Here is a 23,353-nt window from a genome sequence, read left to right on the forward strand (position 1 = left end):
AAACCAAGGGTATAAATGGACATCCCTTGCTGTCTGTAGAAATATCATCCTGACAGCAAAAGTTCTGGGAAGTGGAGGAAAATGCTTTCTGGAAAACCTTGGTTCTAGACCCATCTATGCAATGACCTCCTGTGCAAACTGGGGCAAGTCATTTTCACTTTTCTGTTCTTGGTCCTTCATCATTCAGTGGATAATCACTCTAGTTACTCCACCATGTACTGGTACATGCTCCCAGTAGTCTCCAAAACTGTCTTAGCAGACAGTGTCAGACATGTGTGCATGTACACACACACACACACACTTGCCTTTTGCTGTCCCATTTATTTGATGCTGAATCATAAGCACCTATTAGATGCTAGTCACTGAACATATTATAGCTAATCTTTTTTTAGATTTGTATTTTGGGGAGATAGGGTCTTGCTCTGTCACCCAGGCTGGAGTGCAATGGTGCAATCATAGCTCATTTCAGACTGCAACTCCTGGGTTCAAGCAATCCTTCCACCTCAGCCTCCCAAGTAGCTGGGACCACAGGGGAGTGCCACCACACCTGGCTAATTTTTTTGTTTTTGTAGAGATAAGGTCTTGCTATCTGACCCAGGCTAGTCTCTAACTCTTGACCTCAAGTGATCCTCCCACCTTGGCCTCCCAAAGTGCTGGGACTAGAGGTGTGAACCACTGAGCCTGGCCTATACTTAATCTTTATTACATACTTATACAGTATGTATAATTTTCCCCAGAGACATGAAATAATTTGTTCAAGGTCCCTTGGCTGGCAGGTGGTAAGACTTGGATGTAAACCCAGGGCAGTTGAGTTCCAGAGCCCCTGCTGTTTCCCCAAGGCTGCACAGGTTCTCCATGCTTGCTACCTCCTGGCTTGTGTTGTTCCTTGACAGTGTTGCATGTGAGTGGTGACTCCTCAATTGTACTACTTGCCCTTGGGGAACAGGGGTGCACGCTCCTGCATGTCTCAAATCTCCCTGGACCTTGAGCTGGTCATGGTCAATAGGCTGAGAAATAACCCCCACCCCCCACTCCCCAAGGTTTGTCTATGTCTCAATCTGTGGAGCCTAGAAATGTAACATTTGGGAAAGAGTCTTTGAAGATGTGATTAAGTTTAGGATTTTGAGATGAGGACATCACCCTGGATTAGCTGGGTGGACCCTAAATACTATCCATATAACAGAGAAACAGAGAGATATTTGAGATGTACACAGAAGCCAATGTGACTATGAAGGCAGAGGTTGGAGTGATGCAGCTACGTGCCAAAGAACACTAAGGATGTCAGCCGCAACCAGAAGCTAGAAGAGCCAAGCAACGGATTATCCTCTGGAGCCTGGAGGGTGGCCCTACTGGCACCTTGATTTCAGGCTTCTGGTCTCCAGAACAGAAAGAGCACACATTTCTGTTGTCTTAAGCCACTACAGTTGTGTTAATTTGTTATAGCAGCTGTTGGAAACTAATACAGTGCTCAACCAAGACACAGAATCCTAGAACTGAAAGAGCCTGGGGAAGCATTTGGCACTGTCCTCTGATGAAACAAACAATCCTGCAGACCTACAGGATGAAGTGATCTGGCAAAGGTCACTCAGCAATTACAGGCAGAATCGGGAACAAAACAAAGGTGTTCCACAGTGACTTATGCTGAGTCTCAGAGTCAGGAAAGTCCAATGAGAAGCTATCCTTCTGCTGGTGTATTTTCTTGTATGATTACTTTAAAAGAAATGGGGAGGGTTGAGCAGATGAAGTGTTGTAAGTTTGGAAAGCATAATCACTGCTGTTATCATCATTATTATTGATTTGGGCAATAGACTCTCTTGGCCTGTTCCTTCTCCCACAGAGCTGGGAAATAGCACTATTTTAGGGCCACTGGGTTCCAGATGGGGAAACCACAGTGTGAGAGGGGAAGCGAGTGAGTCCAATCACACCACCGGCGTGTGGCTGAGCCCAAAATAGGACATAGGATTTTGACTCCCTGCCTTTTCTCGGGGCTCTACTTCTCATTTTCCCCTTTCTGTAAACTGGATCAGTAGGATCAGTGGGCTCCAGGTATGGGGTGTGTGTGTGTGTGTGTATGTGTGTGTGTGTGTGTACGTGGGTGTCTGACATGGGTCAGCTAAGACAGTTTTGGAGACTAATGAAAACATGTAGCAGTACACGATCTAGTAAATTACCCACCATCATGAAATAGCAAAGCAGGGAAGGAAATCTGCAGCCTGCCCTCCACGCCCACCAAGGCAGCATGAGAAGCAATGATTTAATGAGTGTTCTCCCCTTCCTCCCTGCAAGCCTTCACTCGTCAAATTTCTACACTAGTGTTCTGTGAACCTGCCTTGACTTTTACTCCAGCCAGGACAACTGGATGCAACTTATTTCTTGCTTTGGGAAGGAAGAAACAAACCCTACAAATATTTTGACTACTGAGTTCAAATGGAGAGAGGTATAAACCGGGAACCCTTTGAAGGGAGTTATAATCTGACAGAACTAGGCTTGTCTCATCGCTGGACCTGTACATCTTGTCTCCCCTCACATCCTCCCCCTAGACATTAACCCCAGAACTGGGGAGGAGAAAGACTGCTGACGAGTAAGAAGGAGAGCTTAGTTACTGATGTGCCTTGGTGCCCTCCCAGACACCACCATGGGGCAGAGTCCAGGCTACAGTAGGGGAGAGGGGATTAACAATGATAGAGTTATCCAGGTGGCCTTGGAAATTCCAGATTGAGGGGCCTTCACCTTTGCCCATCCTGTGTAGAACTTTGGTGGTCCACAATCTTGCTAATATCCATTGCACCCCCAATTGTACGGGAACACTGGCACATGGGAGGCCACAAGAGTGTTGAGGAAAATGCACCTCTGCTGCACAGGATCTTCCAAAGGCCTCAGGAGCCTGCGATCCGCCAAGCTCACCCTGCACCCACAAGGAGAGCAAGGAGAGGCTGAGGGCCTGGAAGACCCACCCCAGAGAGCTCAGAGCATGCACTAGGAGGGCACAGTGTGGACCACAGAGCCCTCAGGATGAGCAGGGACAAAGCCCACTGACCAAGCAGGGCAAGTCACATCTCAGTAGACGAAACTATTTCCTTCTGGAGCCCAAGGCCAGCAAAGCATCGTGACAAGGCAAGACCAAAATAATGGGCCACCCCCTTTCACTGCCTCAGCAGTAACATTGACCACCCCCTCGCCCAAGACCATTCTCCCCAGACTGGACCCCAGAGGAGAGAAGGGAGACAAAAAGGAAGGGAACTCCATAATGAGGCTAAATTTTAAATCTGGAGTGAAGTGACTGAGAGATCATTGAATTGGGCTGAGCTTGCCTAGAAGTGACTAGGTAACTTGTTTTCTTTTATCGGATTATGGGTTTAGGGTTTGAAATTAAGCCACATCTGGAAGCCATCATCCTCAGCAAACTAACACAGAACAGAAAACCAAACACCACATGTTCTCACTCATAAGTGGGAGCTGAACAATGAGAACACAGGGATACAGGGAGGGAAACATCACACACCGGGGCTTGTGGTAGGGGTGGGGGGAGGGAGAATATCGAGACTAATAGCTAATGCATGTGGGGCTTAATACCTAGGCGATGGGTTGATGGGTGCAGCAAACCACCACGGCACACGTTTACCTGTGTAACAAACCTGCATGTTCTGCACACGTATCCCGGAACCTAAAATAAAAAAAGAAAATCCAAATGTGCAAACTACAAAAAAAGAAAGAAATTAAGCTACATAAAGAAATTATGGGTTGTTTTGCTTGCCATTGAAATCTGTGATTGTGTGTTAATACCCACAAGTGAGCCAGTGGTTAGCTAAAATAAGACCCAGGGCTCTGGCTGCCTTGTGTTTCTCCAGCGCTCTATTTCTCTATTTTTCCTTCCCCTTCTGGTGTTTGGCCTGTAGGACTCTGTAGTGAAAGCCTAGGTCAGCCCTGCACAGGTAGGATGGGGCAGCATTTCAGTGGGGGTTTACAGTGAGGGGTTGGGGGGCATACGTGTGTGTGTTGGGGAGTGGGCTTCACTTTTGTCACAGGACTGCCACGATCATTTGGGGAACACCTGGGAGTCCCAACCAGGTCATGTCTTGGCAACCCCCATGGACTGACTGAGATAGGGAAGGAGGTGCTACTTCAACTCAGCAGGTCGGCACCCTCCTTGCTATGGAGCCAAGCCCGGGTCCTAACAAGACTCTGAGGTCAGCCATGTTCAGGGGAGCCCAGAAGCAGCGAGAGTCTTTCATGACTCCGGGGAGAGAAACAGGAAGGGCGACAGTCCTGCCAGTTCCTGGAGCTCTGGGACTGGTAAAAGGGGCTCGGCAGGAGGTGTGTAAAGGGCATTTTTAGTCCAGGCTAAGTAACCTAGGGAGTCGGAGGGGGTTCCCGAGCAACTGGGGATATGAGACCAAGGATTACGACAGCCACTCCTGCCACCTGTGCCCCGTCAGATGATGTCAACTTCAAATCAAGTATTGGGCCGAGTTTTTTGCAGCTAATATCTGGCTATACCCTCTACCTGTAGATTTGGTATTACTATCCCTCTTTTCCAGATGAAAAGAAATAGGAAGGTGACTTGCCTAAGGTCTTGCAGCTAGAAAGTGACAGAACAGCATCTTCACACTTGACATTCTGTCCCTCATCCTGAAGCTGCAATGATGGAGGATTCCCAAGTAATAGAGTCTCCCCAAGGTCAAAGGAAACCAAATGGAGCCAGCCAGGGAAGCTAAAATGAAAGGAAAGCAAGGGATCTGTGAAAGTCACGTGACCCTGGCTGGCCACGGTGCCTGTGGGAGAGTGGCCCTTTAAGAGCCCAGGTGTGGGTCAAACACTGAGCAGAGTTTCAGTTTTGGCAGCAGCGTCCAGTGCCCTGCCAGTAGCTCCTAGAGAGGCAGGGGTTACCAACTGGCCAGCAGGCTGTGTCCCTGAAATCAGATCAACGGGAGAGAAGGAAGTGGCTAAAAGTAAGTGTTACTCCTCTGGGATCCCCAGATGGGATGCTATCTGGAAAGGGCTCGGGACGATGGCTCAGGCAACCCCCTCCATTCCCAACTCCCAGTCTCCCAGATAGTGGGGTGAGGACAAGGAGGCAGACTGTGACTATGTGTGGTTGGGAAGTAAGCATGCATATCCCAGTGGGATGAGTAGGGATACAAGTGTGTGGAAGCCCCCCATTCTTTTCTGATAAATATCAGCAAGTGGGAAGGGACCGCTGTGGTCAGCATATGTAGCTGCACTCTTTCAGCTTGGTCTGCACCTGGATTTCCTAACTCCTCACAGTTGATTAACTGTGTGGCCTTAGGCAAGCCACCGAACCTCTCTGATCCTCAATTTCTTAATCTATAAAACAAAGACAGAAATAACACCTATCATTCAGGGTCAATGTGGGTTCAAATGAGAAAATACGTGTGAAACAGCTTTGTCACCTCTAGAATGAAATAGGAATTGTTTCATATTTTTCAGATTAGTTTAATTAATCAAGGATGTATTGAACACCAGACAGACCTAGGATTAGATAATGCGCATAAAGTATGGCACCTAGCAAGTCCTCTTCCAGTCTTTGAGGTTTCCCGCTTGTGGCTTTCTGGCAAAGGCATGTTCAGCTCCTTTTACTGGGCTTCCAAGAACCCCTGAAATCCTTTCCAATTCCACCTCGCTTTGCTCTAGCAGATTCCTGCCATGGGAGACATAAGTGTGTGTCATCGCATCATCCTGCCCTTCCTAGAGGTAGAAAAAATGAGGTCCTCACGGGGTCACTGAGTGAGGTAGGGCTGAGCCCCACAGGCAGCATACTCAACTCCTGCTGCTCCTCCTGGCTCTGCAGCCAGCAGATCTCAGACATGGGCTCCCCTCCCTTTGCCCATCCTGACAGCATCCCAAGCCAGCAGTGAGACCGTCCGGCACAAGGGCAGCAGCTGGTTAAGCTCTGTCCCTGACCCCCAGTTCCCTTTGTGCAACTGCCACGGTGCCTGGGGCCATTGAAGCTGCTCCTATTTTGTGCCATCACTTTCCCCCTTCACTAGGAGAATTATAGATCCCTTAACATCTGGAGAGGAGATGCCACTTTCAGGGGTTTAGGGGTCTGGTGGCTGGATGTAGGTCTTCCCAGAGCCAGATCTGGAATTCTCTCTCCATCCTTCTCTCTGCCCCTGGATGTGCTAATGTAACAGAAAGAACACTGACTGAGCCAGGAGTCAGGAAAGCAACTCTCTCTGCCTATCTCCTAGCGCCTCTAGACCTCTGTGGCTTTAGTTGATAAAAAGTGGGGTCACACAGGCTTCCATTTAGTAAACCCACTTGCCCTGGGCTTTCACAGCTTCATCTCATTCTCCCCTGATACAAACGAGGAGGTAGGCAGGGCTGGTTTTGTGATACCATTCCCTAGTTGAGGAAAACAAGACAGCATGAGTCTATGCGAGTGGTGTAAAGTCACCAGCAAGTTTGAACAGTGAGGTTTTGGTACAGCCATTTTGATATGGTCATGAGGACATTTTGATGTCACCTACAAAGCAAACTATCCAACTTAAAAAAAAAATACCTATGCACTGTGCTCAGCAGAGACCTTCGTCTATGTCTTCCCTTTCTCTGGAGGGGCTGGGGCTGGGGTCCCAATGCCACAGGCATCGACACGGTATGGTGGAGTGGAAAGAGGCTTTGGCGTCAACATGCCTGGTTATATACATGGTTATGTAACATATCCTACATGTGGCAGGTGCTAAATAAATAGCAGCTAATATTTTCCAGGAAGAAATTTCTCTGTTGGCACCTACCCCTGGGTCCAGGTGTCTCTTCATTTTTTAATTTTTTGGAGTCTTGCTCTGTCACCCAGGCTGGAATGCAGCGGCATGATCTCAGCTCACTGCAGCCTCCACCTCCTGGGTTCAAGCGATTCTCCTGCCTCAGCCTCCTGAGTAGCTGGGATTACAGACCCGTGCCACCACACCCAGCTAATTTTTACACTTTTAGTAGAGACAGGGTTTTACCATGTTGGCCAGGCTGGTCTTGAACTCCTGACCTCGTGATCCCCCTACCTCGGCCTCCCAAAGTGCTGGGATTACAGGCGTGAGCCACCACGCCCGGCCCCAGGTATCTCTTTATAAGCACTGCCTTTTCTGTGAAAGGCAGAGAGGAAAGAACTGAACAAATTCTCTTCTCTAAGATTGGATATCCTGCTCCTTCCTCTCCCACTGCTTCCTCTCAACAGCAAGACCCTCAGAGGTAGAGCAGAGTGGCTAAGGGCCTATGCTCTTGATCCAGAATCCCATCTAAGTCACTTACCAACTGTGCAACCTTGGGCAAATATCTCACCTCTCTGTGCCTCAATTATCTCACTCATGAAATGGGGTTGCCCATTTTGTCCTATCGCCTAGGGTGGCTGTAAAAATGAAACACATTAACACATGTAAAGCACCTGGAAAGGACTCAGTGTACGTTCTTCTAGCCTAGCCCATAGTGCTTGTCTCCTCTCTTATCCACATGGGTCCAACCTAAGTAGCTCACTCTCTATCTTCAAACGATGCCCAGCAAGCAGACTTCTACCCTCATATCAAGTCCAGGAGACCTTTCTTCCTCTGAAAAAGAGGGAAACCTGAGATTAGATGGACAAAGGTTTGGACTCCACACAATGAGAGCTGACGTGCAGTCACTTTAACCGAATAGGAGCTTGTTAAATACATTTTATAAAAAGAAAAACTATTCTTCAGCACAGCTTACACTCCTGCCCCAATCCACAATTGTGGGGCCATATATTACAAATATGTTGGGACACTAACTTAGTAAACTGAAAATGATCTAGCACATCCTAGCCTCAGCAGTGAAAAAACAACTGCTAGTTTAAGGACCAGAAAACGTGCCCTCATGCATGATATAATGTCATATACATAAAACTCAATAAAGAAGGCCCCTCTGCTCATTTAAAGCGTGATAATGGGGGTAGTGACCTCAAATTCGGATTCTGCTGTGAGTCTTGGGGTCAAGAATCCCTACAACCCTTAGATTTCTGACCTGTGTCATGAGGATAACAACATCTGCTTCTTGGGTTGTTGTGCTGATGGATGAAGTCATACAAGAAAAGAACCTAGCAAAGCATTTGGCACATAGCGAGTGCCCAACATTATGTTCTTTTTCTTCCTTCCTTAAGCAAATCCTTTAAATCCAGCCCCAGCCACCCAGTGGGGTGGGTCTCCCTGAGATTTGAATCCCCCAGGTTTGGAAGAAAGTCTCTGGTTTTGAGAGGAAGGGGTCTCTAATGATTCTGAAAGCTTGGGATCCTTCCAACTGTTACTAGAGAAATTGTGCTTCAAGTTTTAGCTTTGGGCAAAGAAGAGCTCCTGTTCCGAGCAGGGGTATCCTCTCCTGCCAATCATCCCGTCTAGGACTGGACTGTGTGCATCCCGCCGATGTTGCCATCTGCCTGACCTGCCTGTGCATGCCTGATGCTCTCATCCCTGGCTTGAGACCATGCAGAGGGTAATGGGTGCACGCACATGTCCCCTCTCCACACGAACATGCACAGTCACCCAAACATGTCACAAAATGAGAAGTCTGGGACAGCGGTCAGGGTCTTCACCTTGGAGAAGCTGGCATCTGACTCTCTGCAACCCAGGCCAAGTCCAGAAGAGGGCTGCTCAGCTTATAGGAAGACCGCTCCTGTCTCCCACAAATATTAGGCAGTTGCTTATCTAGAGGTGAGGACAGGAACAAGAAGCAAGGACAACTGCTGCTGGTGTGGGTTCTTAAAAGCAGGCAGCATTTTGTCCTTCCACCTATGCCAGCACCCACCCTGTGCCAGCACAAGTAGCAAATGGTAGATCTCTCAGGTCTTTGCAGCCAGCCCATCCCAACTGTTGCCGAGACTTCCTGGCCTCCTGAAAGCTTCTCCCACCTGGGAGCATCTCCCATGGCAGCTTGCAGTGCTTACGCAGGTGATGACACCCCAGCCAACGTCCCCTGATTGCTTTCACGTTGGAGCTGACTGGTATTTGGCTAAGGCCCCACTCCAGGGATTAATCATTGACCTAGTAAGAAAGGTCTGGGGCAATTAACCGGACTCAAGAGAGCCTCGACGTTGCCATCTGACACCCATATCTGTTCCCACTCCCTCCCCTTACTCTTCCAAAGAACTGTAGAAACAAAATACCTTTATATTCACAAGGAAATAAAAGGTTCCTTGCTGGGAAATTCCCCTGCAACAAAGAAATAACCAAGATAAACAACTCTATTGCCTTTGGCTCAAGCTGAAGGGAGTCTGGGAGCAGGAGCAGGGGCCAGGGTGGTGAGGGAGGTCTGGGAGATAATGCCCAGCTTCCTCCTGCTTCCAGCATCCTTATCTTTATGGCACTCATTACTGCCCAAACTTACGATCATTTAACACTCTCTTTGTCAAGATAACTCCAAAGTTTAAAGTCTGTCAAACTCTGGGAAAGTGGGAACTCCTCTCTCCTCCTCTACGCTGTAGTTGGGGCCTTGATGACAGCTGCTGTCAGGCAGGCCCCTGGGACCCTCAGCTCTCCTCAGCTCTCCTCAGCCCTGGGCTTTGTCCACAGTGGTGACAAAGTCCACATGGGCTGCTCCATCTGAGTGGTCTTATCTTTGATTCTTCATCTTTGTCTGCCAGGTCTTACCAGGCAGGATTACAAAGACCCTACCACCTAAGTTTTTAAACCCCAATTCCATAACCAAGTTGCTGGGAAAACGTAAGCCTATCATTCAACATCGCAAGATCTCAATGTTTTATCCATAAAATGGTTGTGATTATACCTCTCTGTCTTATTTCAAGGGAACATACAAAGCTCAAATGAAATAATGTAAATGATAGTGCTTTCATAAGCAACAGGGTCTCTACAAATAACACAGATAAGCATAAGGTAAAAGCATGCTCTTGTATTTGGGGTGCCATACAGCAGTGGAGAGGTTAAGCACATGGACTTTGCAGTCAGACAAAGATGGACCTAAATATTCCCCACCCCCATTCTGTGTACCCCCACACACTTAACCTCTGTGTGCCCTTGAGCAAGCTACTTAACCTTTAAGCCTTCATTTCCTCCCATGTGAATGTGAATAAGAATACTAACCTTATAGGGTTGATATTAAGTCCATATGAGATAATACACATAAATTATTCAACACAGTGCCTGAGACAGAATGAGGGAGCAATCAGTGGGGTTAGGACCATCATAATTACATTTACAGCCTTAATAACCATGACAGCTCCTCTGTGGGTCTCAGTTTCCTCATCTGAACACACCGTGAAATATGTCAGCCTGCTTCACCTCCCAGGAATGTCAGGAATGTAGGGAGGGCAGCTGAAACAGAAAGATGGGGCCACGTATTGGTAGGAACCAATCACCCAGCAAGCTGTTCCTGAGATCTTACAGCGTGCCTGGGACTGTGTCTCATGGGCAGGGAAACAGAACAAATGACACAATATCTCTATCCCAAAGGAGCTTGCAGCTTAGTTGAGACGACAAAAGCTACTTATAGCTATTAAGGAAATGTAAGTGTTGAAGGATGATAAGACTTCGAGTTGTTATAGAAAAGGTGGAGGCACTGATTCATTCAACAGGATTTATGTCAATTGCTGGAGATACAAAGTCAAACAGATGTCACAGAAACTCTAAGGTCAACAGTCTTGGAAGACAAGGGGAGCTTCATCTCCTTGTGATTATTGTTTTCAGCATTGCACACGAGAAGTCGGCCTGAGTGGTGCGGTGCTCAGGACACACCAGCAATGCTGCTCTTCGTGCTCACCTGCCTGCTGGCGGTCTTCCCAGGTATGTCTGCCAGGTCCCTACCCCTCCAGCCTGCCCGACTCCAGGGTTCACCTCCCTGGGGACACTAAAATCAGACTCATCCCCAGGGATGTCCCTCTCAAAGTTGGCACTCCCTTGAGGAAGAGTCATACAGAGACCCTGTCTGTGAGCGTTGGAAATCAGGGACAGGAATGGCACTTCCTAATCTCAAGGCCAGGGGTCTGTGAAAGATCTTATTTGAGAATAACAAAGACCTTAACTTCAACCAAGCATCTCTATAACCCGCTGTGAAATCTGAGGGAAATCACTTATCCTTCCTGGCTCTCAATATTTTTATCTGGGGAAAAAAAAGACAAGAAAATCATCTACAAAGTGTTTTTAGAAATATAAGGAAATAACACATGGCAAGTGCAAACTTGTAACACCTTACGAAAGTGGTGTTATTGTTTGAAAAAACAAAGGATGGCTGGATGCTGGCTCACCGCTGTAATGCCAGCACTTTGGCAGGCTGAAGCGGGTGGACTGCTTGAGGTCAGTAGTTCAAGACCAGCCTGGCCAACATGGAGAAACCTTGTCTCTACTAAATAGAAATCAAAATTTGCCAGCATGTCCCTGTAGTCCCAGCTACTCAGGAGGCTGAGGCATGAGAATCACTTGAACCTGGGAAGTGGAGGTTGCACTGAGCCAAGATCGTGCCACTGCATACCAGCTTGGGCAACAGAGTGAGACTTTGTCTCAAAAAATATATATATATAAAATAAAAAACAAGGAATATCATAAATTTGTCATTCTCTTGTCCTTGAAATGGTTATCATTAATGAATTACAATTAGAATTTAATCATGATTAAAACAGTCACTTTATTTAATCTCAGCAATTTTCCAGCTGTAATATACGATAAATTATCAACAGAGGACCTATGTGTCAGGTAGAAAACCACATCTCCTCATAGTGGATTATCTGGAACAGGCTGTACCTCCCAAGGGCCTCAGAAAACCTCTCTCTTCTGTACTCACAGCCATCTCCACGAAGAGTCCCATATTTGGTCCCCAGGAGGTGAGTAGTGTGGAAGGTAACTCAGTGTCCATCAAGTGCTACTACCCACCCACCTCTGTCAACCGGCACACCCGGAAGTACTGGTGCCGGAAGGGAGCCAGTGGCCGCTGCATAACCCTCGTCTCCTCAGAGGGCTACGTCTCCAGCAACTATGCAGGCAGGGCTAACCTGACCAACTTCCCGGAGAACGGCACATTTGTGGTGAACATTGCCCAGCTGAGCCGGGATGACTCCGGGCACTACAAGTGTGGCCTGGGCATCAACAGCCGAGGCCTGTCGTTTGATGTCAGCCTGGAGGTCAGCCAGGGTAAGGATCCAGGCTCCTTGGGTTTCTGGGGGAATGTTAGAGGGAATTCTCTAAGGTGCATGGAGGGCTGGAGGAGGAACTTCCTGACAAGGATGCGTAGCCCGGCCGGGGGTCAGAAGGCTCCCCTCTCCCCAGGCAAAGACTTCTTAGAACAGGAGGAGGAGACAGATAGGGCCTACTTGGGGGTGATAAGTGAACCCTTCTAGGACTTGGTGGCCTATAACATTTTGGACTTTCTGGAGACCCCAGCTTAGAAGGGTATCAGGAGGACAAGTTTTCTCGTGTTTGCTACAGGTAGAAAGGGAAATCTGACATCAGGCTAAGGAGATAGAAAAGGCAGGGAGAGATTTACAGGGATCCTTAAATTCCTATCATTAATGCACCTTTCCATCATGGTTTGGGCTGCCAAAAGGCTTCTTGTAAAATGTATATATATATTTTTTAACCCAGGAACCCTTAGTCTTTCAGTATTATCAGGATAAACTAGATTATTAGTTCTTGACCAAAGACCAAGATCCTGAAAGGATGGGTTGCTAACAAGCCTATTCTAGTTGGAGAAAGAGAAAAAAAGAAAAGCTCTTTCTGACAAGGGTTTAACAATGAGGCCATTTTAGATAGTCAAGGACAACTCAAAAGAGAGGTCTTACAGAGGAAAGAAATTCAGGGGGACTCCCAAAGACATGTTCTGCTCCTTTGGAATATGCATACTATTGTCTGTGGACTAAATGAGGAGGTCATTCAGGTGGGGATGGAGATTCAAAACCACAGAATCTTAAGAGGTGAAGAGGGCTTAGAGTTTACCCTGTCCAGATGCTTAGAAGAACTTGCCGATGGTGGGTATGCAGCCTCTGATTAAGCACTTTAGCAGAAACTCACTGCTCCTCAAGACAGCCCATTTCACATTTACACTGTTGTAGTTTTTAGAAACTTCTATTGTATGCATTGAAATCCATCACCCTGCGTTTACATTCGTTCTGTTCATTTCAACACACATTAATTTGGCTACCTACTATGCAGAGGCATTGTGCTTGTCACAGCAGAGGGGTCAAACATGAGAAAAACATGCTCCTGCCTTCAAGGTACTTCCAGTCCATGGAGAACATAATTAACCATACACCAGATTGGATGTAATAAGCGATGCAGATGTATCAAGAAAGCATAGGGCAGGGAGAGATTAGTGTCAGCTTGGGGAAGGTTTCATGGAGGAGACGGCTGTCAAGCTGGGCCTTGGAAGACATATTCTGACAGAGTTCCTCTGGGAAGGAGGGCATTCCAGGTTATAAGTCCACCCACACCCTAATTAGGAATAGCAAATAGTCCTATGTTGCAAGAAAGTAGAATCACAGTTTGCCCACCCCCTACCCTGCACCCCTCATCCTGCAGGTCCTGAGCTCCCAAATGACACTGAAGTCTACACAGTGGACGTGGGCAGAACGGTGACCATCAAATGCCCTTTCAAGACTGAGAATGCTCCGAAGACGAAGGCCTTGTACAAGAAGATAGGCCAGACCTCTGTGCTGGTCATTGACTCCAGAAATTATGTGAATCCCAACTATAAGGACAGAATACGCCTTCGTATTCCAGGTACTGGCCAGTTAATTTTCACCGTTGTCATCAACCGACTCAGGCTCAGCGATCATGGACTGTATCTCTGCCAGGCCGGGGATGGTTCCAATCATGATGAGAAGAATGCTGACCTCCAAGTGCTAGAGCCCGAGCCCGAACTGGTTTATGAAGACCTGAGGGGCTCAGTGACCTTCCACTGTGCCCTGGGCCTTGAGGTGGCAAATGTGGCCAAATTTCTGTGCCGAGTGAACAGTAGGGAAACCTGTGACGTGGTCATCAACACACTGGGCAAGAGGGACTCAGCCTTTGAGGGCAGGATCCTGCTCAACCCCCAGGACAAGGATGGCTCATTCAGTGTGGTGATCACGGGCCTGAGGAAGGAGGATGAAGGGCGCTACCTGTGTGGAGCTCACTCGGATGGTCAGCTACAGGAAGGCTGGCCCATCCAGGCCTGGCAACTCTTCGTCAATGAGGGTAAGACCCTAGACAAGGAGAGGGAGGAGGTGGGGCAGTCTTGCAGGTGAGAGCCAAGCTCAGCTCCCTCTGAGTCTATTTATCAATAGTCATCAATCAGCCAATAGCATCCACTCACTGACCAGCCCCAAAGTGGAGGCTGTGTGGGCTGCTGCACAGGACAGCCAGAAAAAGCAGCCTCTGCCTGGTGGCAGCTCCTAATTACTCTTCTGTTATTAAAGTCCTTTTGATGGCTGTCCCTGCTTAACAAGTAAGAGGTGAGTAAAGCTCTTGATTGAGGCAGGACTTACAGACTGTGTTTCAGGGCTGTGGCAGGCTCTGCAGGGGTCCTCTGTCCCCTCCCCTGACCCCTGAACAAGAGGGGTGCCTCATCCCTCACATTCAGATGGAAAAAGGATTGGCTAATCTTGGTATCAATGCGTTCCCAGGAGTGCCCCAGCTTCTAAATGTTTCACTCCCACATTTTGTAGGGTTATTTGTGAATTTCAGCACCATCTGGCCCACTCAGCCCTACTCTAGTGAGCCATCAGCATAGTGAAAGAATTAAATCCCAGCTCCATCTCACCCCAGAGCACCCTGCATAGAGTTGCCCTCGCGAGAAGCAGCAAACCCATACTTGCAGTTCCAAGTATCTGTGCTTGTGACTTTTTTTTTTTTAAAGGGGCTTATGTTCCCTGCACGCCATGTTCATGTCCAGCTTAGGGTCCTCACCAGGACCCCCTGCATCTTTGGTCACCTGGTTCTCTCTGGACCTCGGCTTTAGCTGCCTGGACAATGGCTATCGTCTTTGAGATGCTCCTTGGGGCCCCAACAATTAAGCTCACCTTTGCTACATACTTTATATTTTACATAATACCTTTCTAAATATATTTTCTTGATTTGGACATAATCCCATTTGGCCACTTTTGTGGAATACCCTTGTTAGTGTATAAAACAGACAAAACCTTATACAGAGGGAGAGTTTGTAAGAAGCCAAAGAAGAAGAGCTGATAATCTCTCCTTCAACTCCTTCCATTCTCTGCTCAGAATAATGTGGAGGAAAAGAACAACATGCCCAGGTTGACGGGGAGACTCCATGTCCCCGGAGTCTGGCCCTGGTGGCTCCAGCTGCAGGCTCTGTGACATTAGGAAAGTTCCTTTTCATTTTCTGAGGAGGGTAAGGTGATGCATGTAAACTTCACTCCCTATCCTGGCTGAGATCCCAGGAAGAAGGCTTCTCAGGCCACACAAGATTCTTCCTGCGTGGCCATCCTCCCATCCCATCTCTGTCTGTGCTTTCAGAGTCCACGATTCCCCGCAGCCCTACTGTGGTGAAGGGGGTGGCAGGAGGCTCTGTGGCGGTGCTCTGCCCCTACAACCCTAAGGAAAGCAAAAGCCTCAAGTACTGGTGTCTCTGGGAAGGGGCCCAGAATGGCCGCTGCCCCCTGCTGGTGGAGAGCCAGGGGCTGGTTCAGGAGCAGTATGAGGGCCGCCTCTCCCTGCTCCAGGAGCCAGGCAATGGCACCTTCACTGTCATCCTCAACCAGCTCACCACCCAGGACGCCGGCTTCTACTGGTGTCTGACCAACGGCGATACTCGCTGGAGGACCACCGTGGAGCTCAAGATTATCGAAGGTAAGAGTTGAACAGGAAGGGAGAAAGCTCTAAGACCTCTCCAGCCAGCAGCAGCATCCCCAGCCACTCTTCCTCCTTTTTCACCCACCTCCACCCTGATGGGCCAGACCTCAGGAGGGAGCCCACCTATTCAGAGGTCACATTTTCATATCTGTAACACCCACCCTACACTCTGAATTACCATACATGGTACCTCCTACTATCAAGAACATGGGCCTCTTTCGCAGTGTGCAGGCATCAGCTGAAGTTGAGGATTGCAGATACCTCTTTGTATGGAGTCTAGAAGAGAAGGAAGAGTGAGGAAAGCAAACTGAAGTCCATGTGCAAAGATCTATGGGTTATGGTAGACTCTGGATTGATCATGGTGCTCATCAATAATAATTATTACCTAGGCACACAATTACATTTCTTACGTAGTCAGAATAACATACTTATTTCTAATGCTATACGAAGAGGAAATGTAGACTGAGCATGGTGGTGCATGCCTGTAATCCCAGCACCTTGGAAGGCCAAGACAGGAAGATCGCTTGAGCCCAGGAGACGGAGGCTGCAGTGAGCTATGATTGCACCACTACCCTCCAGCCTGGGTGACAGAAAGAGACCCTGTCTCAAAAAAAAAAAAAAGGAAAAAGGTTGAGATACATACATACATACATATATATGACATGTGGGCAGTGACACCAGAGTCACTTTCCTGCAGCATCTCCAAGTACCAACTTCTGTGCTTATTTCTACCTCCCTCCCTCCTCCAGGAGAACCAAACCTCAAGGTACCAGGGAATGTCACGGCTGTGCTGGGAGAGACTCTCAACATCCCCTGCCACTTCCCATGCAAATTCTCCTCGTATGAGAAATACTGGTGCAAGTGGAGTAACACAGGCTGCCAGACCCTGCCCAGCCAAGACGAAGGCCCCAGCGAGGCCTTCGTGAACTGTGACGAGAACAGCCGGCTTGTCTCCCTGACCCTGAACCCAGTGACCAGGGCAGACGAGGGCTGGTACTGGTGTGGAGTGAAGCAGGGCCACTTCTATGGAGAGACTGCAGCTGTCTATGTGGCAGTTGAAGAGAAGAAGGTAGCAGGTGAGTCTCCAAGGGCAGGGCCTGCACCCCTCAGACCCAGAGGCAGGACTTCCTGAAGGCCCCTGCCTAAGAGCTTCTCAATCAGTGCTGGCCCGTATGTTTGGCTGTAAAAGGCTGAAAGTGGAGGGGGGGAAGGGAGGGGACATTTAGGTCCTGTATAGCCTCATTAAGCCTTTCAAAAGGGACATCTCAAATAAACATACCAACTAAATAAAAATAGTGGGTTTGCAATTTAACCTCGGCATTAAGACAACTCCCAGCTGAATGTGGTGGCTCACACCTGTAATCCCAGCACTTTGGGAGGCCAAGGTAGGCAGATCACTTGAGGCCAGGAGTTCAACACCAGCCTGGCCAACATGGAGAAAACTCGTCTCAACTAAAAATACAAAAATTAGCTGAGCATGGTGGTGTAATCCCAGCTATCTGGGTAGCTGAGGCATGAGAATTGCTTGAACCCAGGAAGTAGGGGTTGCAGTGAATGAGATGGTGCCACCGCACTCTAGCCTGGACAACAGAGCTAGATTCCATTTCAAAAAAAAAAAAAAAGACAAGTCCCATAGTTGCCACCTCAACCAAGATTGAAGTCTCTTCTCTATCTGGAAATATTCTTCTCTGTATAGAAGAATAATATGCATACATCACTGTCATATACAATATGTTCATCTCCCTTCCCCCTGCCAAAGCTTGCCCTCAAAAGAGGGCCGGGTACCTTCGTTTACAAGGTCTGATCAAGAAAATTAGGAAACATCTAGTAAATTTGCATTGCAAGTCCTCTTTTAAAATTTCACATGAAATGTTTCAGCCCTAATAAGGGTATTTCGTAGTCCCTCAAGAAATCCTATTGTGTCTGGACCCTGCCGTTGGGACTCACTGAGGGGCCCTTTGCCAGGCTACCTCCAGGGGGCAGCACTATCGCACCCAGTTGGGCAGTCGGGAAGCCTGGGGCCAGCGTCTCAGAGCCTTGAAAATCTCCCCAGCCTAAGTGATGGGTCAGCCTTAATGATAGGTCAGCCTTTATGCACAGCTGATCTATGACACGAAGGCTTGAAGGTCCCCACCATACGTTTGGTAGTAATGGGGCAGAGATCATCTGTGACAGCTGAAGAAGGCCATCACAGCTCTGTTTCTAATGCCATCCTGGGTCCTACCCCAACAGCCTTGAGCTTGAACCCTGACCCTGTGATTCCTCATGAAGTCTCCCCAGACTCCTTCACCTCGAGGAGTAAGAGCATAGAGAAAAAACTACAACCCAGGCCCCACTCTTCCCTGCGGCAGGGTCCCGCGATGTCAGCCCAGCGAAGGCAGACGCTGCTCCTGATGAGAAGGTGCTAGACTCTGGTGTCCGGGAGATTGAGAACAAAGCCATTCAGAATCCTAGGCTTTTTGCAGAGGAAAAGGTCGTGGCAGATACGGGAGATCAAGCTGGTGGGAGCAGAGCATCTGTGGATTCCAGCAGGTGAGGAAAAGGATTCAAGGCTCCCCACTCGGAGAACACCCCAGAGCTGGGCACCTGAGGCTGGGCCACCAGGTCCAAGGAGGAAAGCCTGTCTGTCTCTTGAGCACTGGGGCAGCCCTTACTACCTTGCTTATACAATAAGTGGGAGGGTCCCATGGTACCCTCTGCCCTTCTTCCACGGCTGGGGAGGTGTTTACAAGTCAGTTCAGTCTTCCGGGCCTGGGATGCAACAAGGCCCAGTGCTTGCCTTTGCCAGTCTGGGAAGGCTTCTTAGAAGAACAGAGCTAGGGAGCTGCATCAGCAGGATGGGGTGGCTAACCTGGGAGGACAAAGTAGCCGAGTCAACCCTGGCAGCACATCCTCGGGCCCCCAGATCTCCTTTCCAGGGATGAACTAACTTAAGCCTTCTTCCAGCTCTGAGGAACAAGGTGGGAGCTCCAAAGCGCTGGTCTCCACTCTGGTGCCCCTGGGCCTGGTGCTGGCACTGGGAGCCGTGGTTGTGGGGGTGGCCAGAGCCCGGCACAGGAAGAACGTCGGTGAGTCCCTGGGATACTCCCTGCCTCCACCTCCAACCCGAGCCCTCAGTCCTGAATCATCTACCCATAGAGGAAGCTGCCATTGTCTCTCCTTTTTCACGGGCTAAAACAAAGGATCCTGAGAAAGCAGGATGGGGAAGGATAAACCCACACATACTCGAAACTTAAATTCGGAGCTGCTGTCCAAATACTAACTCTGGAAAATCATCTGCAATTACCCAGGGTCTAGGTTCAGAGGCAGGGCTGCCAGGAAGAGAAGACTGGGTTTCAGGAGACCCTGGGCTTGGACTAATTGGATAACTAATGAGCTGTGTGACATTGGGCCATCCTTATGCTATGCCTCAGTTTCCTCATGGCTCAAGACAAGGATGATAATCACTACCTCACAGAACTGATGTGAGGACCAAAGGAGATATTGTTCATTGAAAGATCCCAGAGTGACAAACAAAGATCAGGGATTACCAAATCCTGATTACCCAGGAAAAGGGACTGGGGAGGAGACTTGGATCATTTCCATCCCCCTGGGTCATAGTCAGAGGTGCACCACCTCAGCTGTCCTGCAGGGCTACAGTGGATCTGCCTAGAGACAAGCAGCCCAGACTGGCCTTCTAGGTCCCAGCCCCTGTCCCTACACCAACTCCTCTTCCTCCTGGACAGATCGAGTTTCAATCAGAAGCTACAGGACAGACATTAGCATGTCAGACTTCGAGAACTCCAGGGAATTTGGAGCCAATGACAACATGGGAGCCTCTTCGATCACTCAGGAGACATCCCTCGGAGGAAAAGATGGTATGACCCTCACTCAAGGGAATGCACAGCCCCTAGGGAGAGCAAGAATTGGCCCCACATCTGGGTTGGGAAAAGGAGGCTAGTAAGGGCTCACCTACCCTCTTTCTTCACACAGAGTTTGTTGCCACCCCTGAGAGCACCACGGAGACCAAAGAACCCAAGAAGGCAAAAAGGGTGAGGAGGAAGAAGGAAGCCCCACTATGTGCCAAGGAAATGCAGCACGAGGGGCTGCAGTTAGACTTCAGGAAGAACTACCTTAATATGGGGGCTGATCCCAAAATAGGGAGGATGGTATAAATAGTCCTTAGGAGTCCTCAGGACTTTTTGAGGAAGAACTGTATCTTACTGGTGGTGGAATGCTGATGTGGATAAGACCCAGGAAGGAGGTGAGCTATATGATTAGGCTGTAAAATGGCAAGAGGGAGGCAGGCCGGGAGATGAGAAAAGCAGGTACATAAAAGATGGGAAGCTCCAATGCCAAATCCTGGTGATTAAATGGATGCTCTTCCTGGGTTGGGGGATCCAAAGACCTTAGGCCACCCATCCTCCCTTAAGGGTTTGCTCAGGACCAGCTTTTTGCCTGGTCCTAGGAGACATTTGCTCGCTGTGGGCAGTTTGAGGCTAGAAGCCCCTGCTCACTTCTCTTGAAGCCCCAGTAGAGGCAACTCCTGCCTTTGGGTGCCATATACCATCCCCGCAATCTTCCCTAGGACTCAGGGGACCCTGAAAAATAACATCTCGTGCCTCTAATCCCGAGGTGATAGTTTTTGTTGTTGTGGTTGTTTTTATCATATCTACTTTTTCTTGAAACATCTCTGGCATTTAGCAAAGTTAGAACAAGTTATTCCTGGAGACAGCCTTCCCCTTTAACTCTGTGGTGCCAAAAAGCTACCTCTCTGGGCTGGTAGAGAAAGAAAAACATACACCACCGTGGTTGACCCCAGCCTAGGCCACCTTGCCCGTGGACTGTGTGGGCAGCTTCCGGGGACAGGCCCGGGCAACAGAGGTGGTTCCACTCCACGTGTCAGAAGGAGGTAGTGAGACAGAAGGAGATATTTTTAGAGGCTGCAACTTTCCATTTCTCAAAATGCGTCCTGTTTGGTGAACATGGGGGCTGGGATGAGAACAGTGGGCCCCACAGGCTTGTGTTGCTTGGACCAAGATCATGAATTCAGGACATTGAGTACTTCCCCTCCCCCGACTCCACCCACTGAGCCAGTGCCCCCCACACTGACACTTCTCCTCTTGTGCCTTAGTCATCCAAGGAGGAAGCCGAGATGGCCTACAAAGACTTCCTGCTCCAGTCCAGCACTATGGCCACCGAGGCTCAGGAAGGCCCCCAGGAAGCCTAGATGGTGTCGCCACCTGCCTCCTGCACCCATGACAATCACCTTCAGAATCATGTCGATCCTGGGGCCCTCAGCTCCTGGGGACCCCATTGCCTGCTCTAACACCTGCCTAGGTTTTTCTTACTGTCCTCAGAGGTGTGCTGGTCCCCTACTCAGTGACATCGAAGCCTGGCCTAATTGTTCCTATTGGGGATGAGGGTGGCATGAGGAGGTCCCACTTGCAACTTCTTTCTGTTGAGAGAACCTCAGGTATGGAGTAGAATAGAAGTCCTCACGGGTCCCTTGAAGGAAGAGGGACAGGGGTGGGAGAGCTGATTGCAGAAAGGACAGACGTGTAATGCCCCTCTGCACCCTTATCATGGGATGTCAACGGAAGTTTCCCTCCACTCCATCCCTCCCTCCCGTCCTCTCTCTCTTCTTCTTTCCTTCCATCAAAAGACGTATTTGAATACATACTAGAATTCAGGTGCTCTGCTAGATGCTGTGACAGGTATGCCACCAACACCGCTCACAGCCTTTCTGAGGACACCAGTGAAAGAAGCCACAGCTCCTCTTGGCGTATTTATACTCACTGAGTCTTAACTTTTCACCAGGTGTGCTCACCTCTGCCCCTGTTGGGAGAGGTCATAAAATTTCTCGAGTCCTAAAGCCTCAGGGGTCATGTATGATGAGCGCACATACAGGTAATTATAAACCCACATTCTTACCATTTCACACATGAGAAAATTAGGGTTTGGAAGAGTGAAGCATTTTTCTTTCTTTCTTTCTTTTTTTTTTTTTTTTGAGATGTAGTTTCGCTCTGTCGCCCAGGCTAGAGTGCAGTGGCACGGTCTCAGCTCACTGCAACCTCCGCCTCTCGGGTTGACACCATTCTCCTGCCTCAGCCTTCCAAGTAGTTGGGACTACAGGCACCCACCACCACGCCTGGCTAATTTTTTATATTTTTAGTAGAGACAGCGTTTCACTGTGTTAGCCAGGATGGTCTCGATCTCCTGACCTCGTGATCTGCCCGCCTCGGTCTCCCAGAGTGCTGGGATTACAGCCGTTAGCCACCATGCCTGGCCTCTTTTTTTCTTTTCTTTTTTTTTAAGACATAGCCTCACTGTGTCACCCAGACTGGAATGCAGTGACACAATCTCGGCTCACTGAAACCTCTGCCTTCCAGGTTCAAGCGATTCTCGTGCCTCAGTCTCCCAAGTAGCTGGGACTACAGATGTGGGCCACCACGCCTGGCTTTTTTTTTTTTTTTTTTTTTTTTAAGAGACAGGGTTTCACCATGTTGACCAGACTGGTCTCGAACTCCTGGCCTCAAGTGATCCGCCCACTTTAGCCTCTCAAAGGGCTGTGATTACAGGCATGAACCACTGCGCCCGGCCCTGAAGCATTTTTCTCAAAGGCCGCCAGTGAGATAAACTAGATTTGGCGTCTTCTCTCCTGGGCCAGGGATCTCTCTACAAGAGCCCCTGCCCCTCTGTAAGGAGGAGGAGGGAGAAGAGAAAATGTAAAGGAGGGATATCTTTCCCAGGCCCCACCATTTCTGTCACTCACATGGACCTAAGATAAAAGAATGGCCAAACCCTCACAACCCCTGGTGTTTGAAGAGTTCCAAGTTGAAGGGAAACAAAGAAGTGTTTGATGGTGTCAGAGAGGGGCTGCTCTCCAGAAAACTAACATTAATTTCTTTTTCCCTCTGAGTTCTGTACTTCAACCAGCCTACAAGCTGGCACCTGCTAACAAATCAGAAATATGACAATTAATAATTAAAGACTGTGATTGCCACCAATGAGGCTCAGACTGTATTTGTCCCCAATACCTTCTGTCTCCCAGACAGCCCTTTCATGGCTTTCTTTTCTTTTTCTTTTTCTTTTTCTTTTTTAAGACAGGGCACTCTGTTGCCCAGGCTGGAGTGCAGTGGTGCAATCACGGCTCACTGCAGCCTCTACCTCCTGGTTTCAAGTGATCCTCCCACCTCAGCCTCCAGAGTAGCTGGGACTGCAGGCATCCACCACCACACTGGCTAACTTTTTGTATTTTTTTTGTAGAGACAGAATTTCGCTATGTTGCCAATGCAGGTCTTGAATTCATGGGCTCAATTGATCCTCCCACCTCTGCCTCCCAAAGTTCTGGGATCACATACATGAGCCACTGCATCTGGCTGCCTTTTGCTTTGGTCCCGCTTTTAGGCACCCCGGGACCCCCTTGTCTGTCAAGATCATTCCTAAGTTCTGGTGCTAAACCATGTCATATCCTATAAGGACTGCCCAAGCTGTCTGTTGGCAGCTAGCTCCCCCATCTCATCCCTAGACTCTTCCACAGGGCTTCTGTGTGTGGAGAGTTCTCTCTGCAAGAAAGTTCTCCCCAGTCTGCCATCCTGCCTGATGTGAACCTTTGC

At 48.8% G+C, this 23,353-nt stretch overlaps 1 protein-coding gene across 1 annotated transcript; it reads left to right on the plus strand.

The window, feature by feature from the left end:
- The first annotated feature begins 4,801 nt into the window (after positions 1-4,801).
- PIGR (polymeric immunoglobulin receptor) lies at positions 4,802-22,744 on the plus strand. The gene is made up of 11 exons (XM_003893189.4): positions 4,802-4,949; positions 10,662-10,757; positions 11,754-12,098; positions 13,482-14,138; positions 15,420-15,752; positions 16,505-16,831; positions 18,107-18,287; positions 18,702-18,823; positions 19,481-19,612; positions 19,728-19,786; positions 20,869-22,744. Exons 2-11 carry the CDS (start codon positions 10,715-10,717, stop codon positions 20,962-20,964), a joined length of 2,295 nt encoding a protein of 764 aa, XP_003893238.1. The 5' UTR covers positions 4,802-4,949; positions 10,662-10,714; the 3' UTR covers positions 20,965-22,744.
- Positions 22,745-23,353: the final 609 nt, after the last annotated feature.

This window comes from Papio anubis, chromosome 1, assembly GCF_008728515.1.
Source record: "Papio anubis isolate 15944 chromosome 1, Panubis1.0, whole genome shotgun sequence".
In the NCBI taxonomy this organism is placed as follows: Eukaryota; Metazoa; Chordata; class Mammalia; order Primates; family Cercopithecidae; genus Papio; species Papio anubis.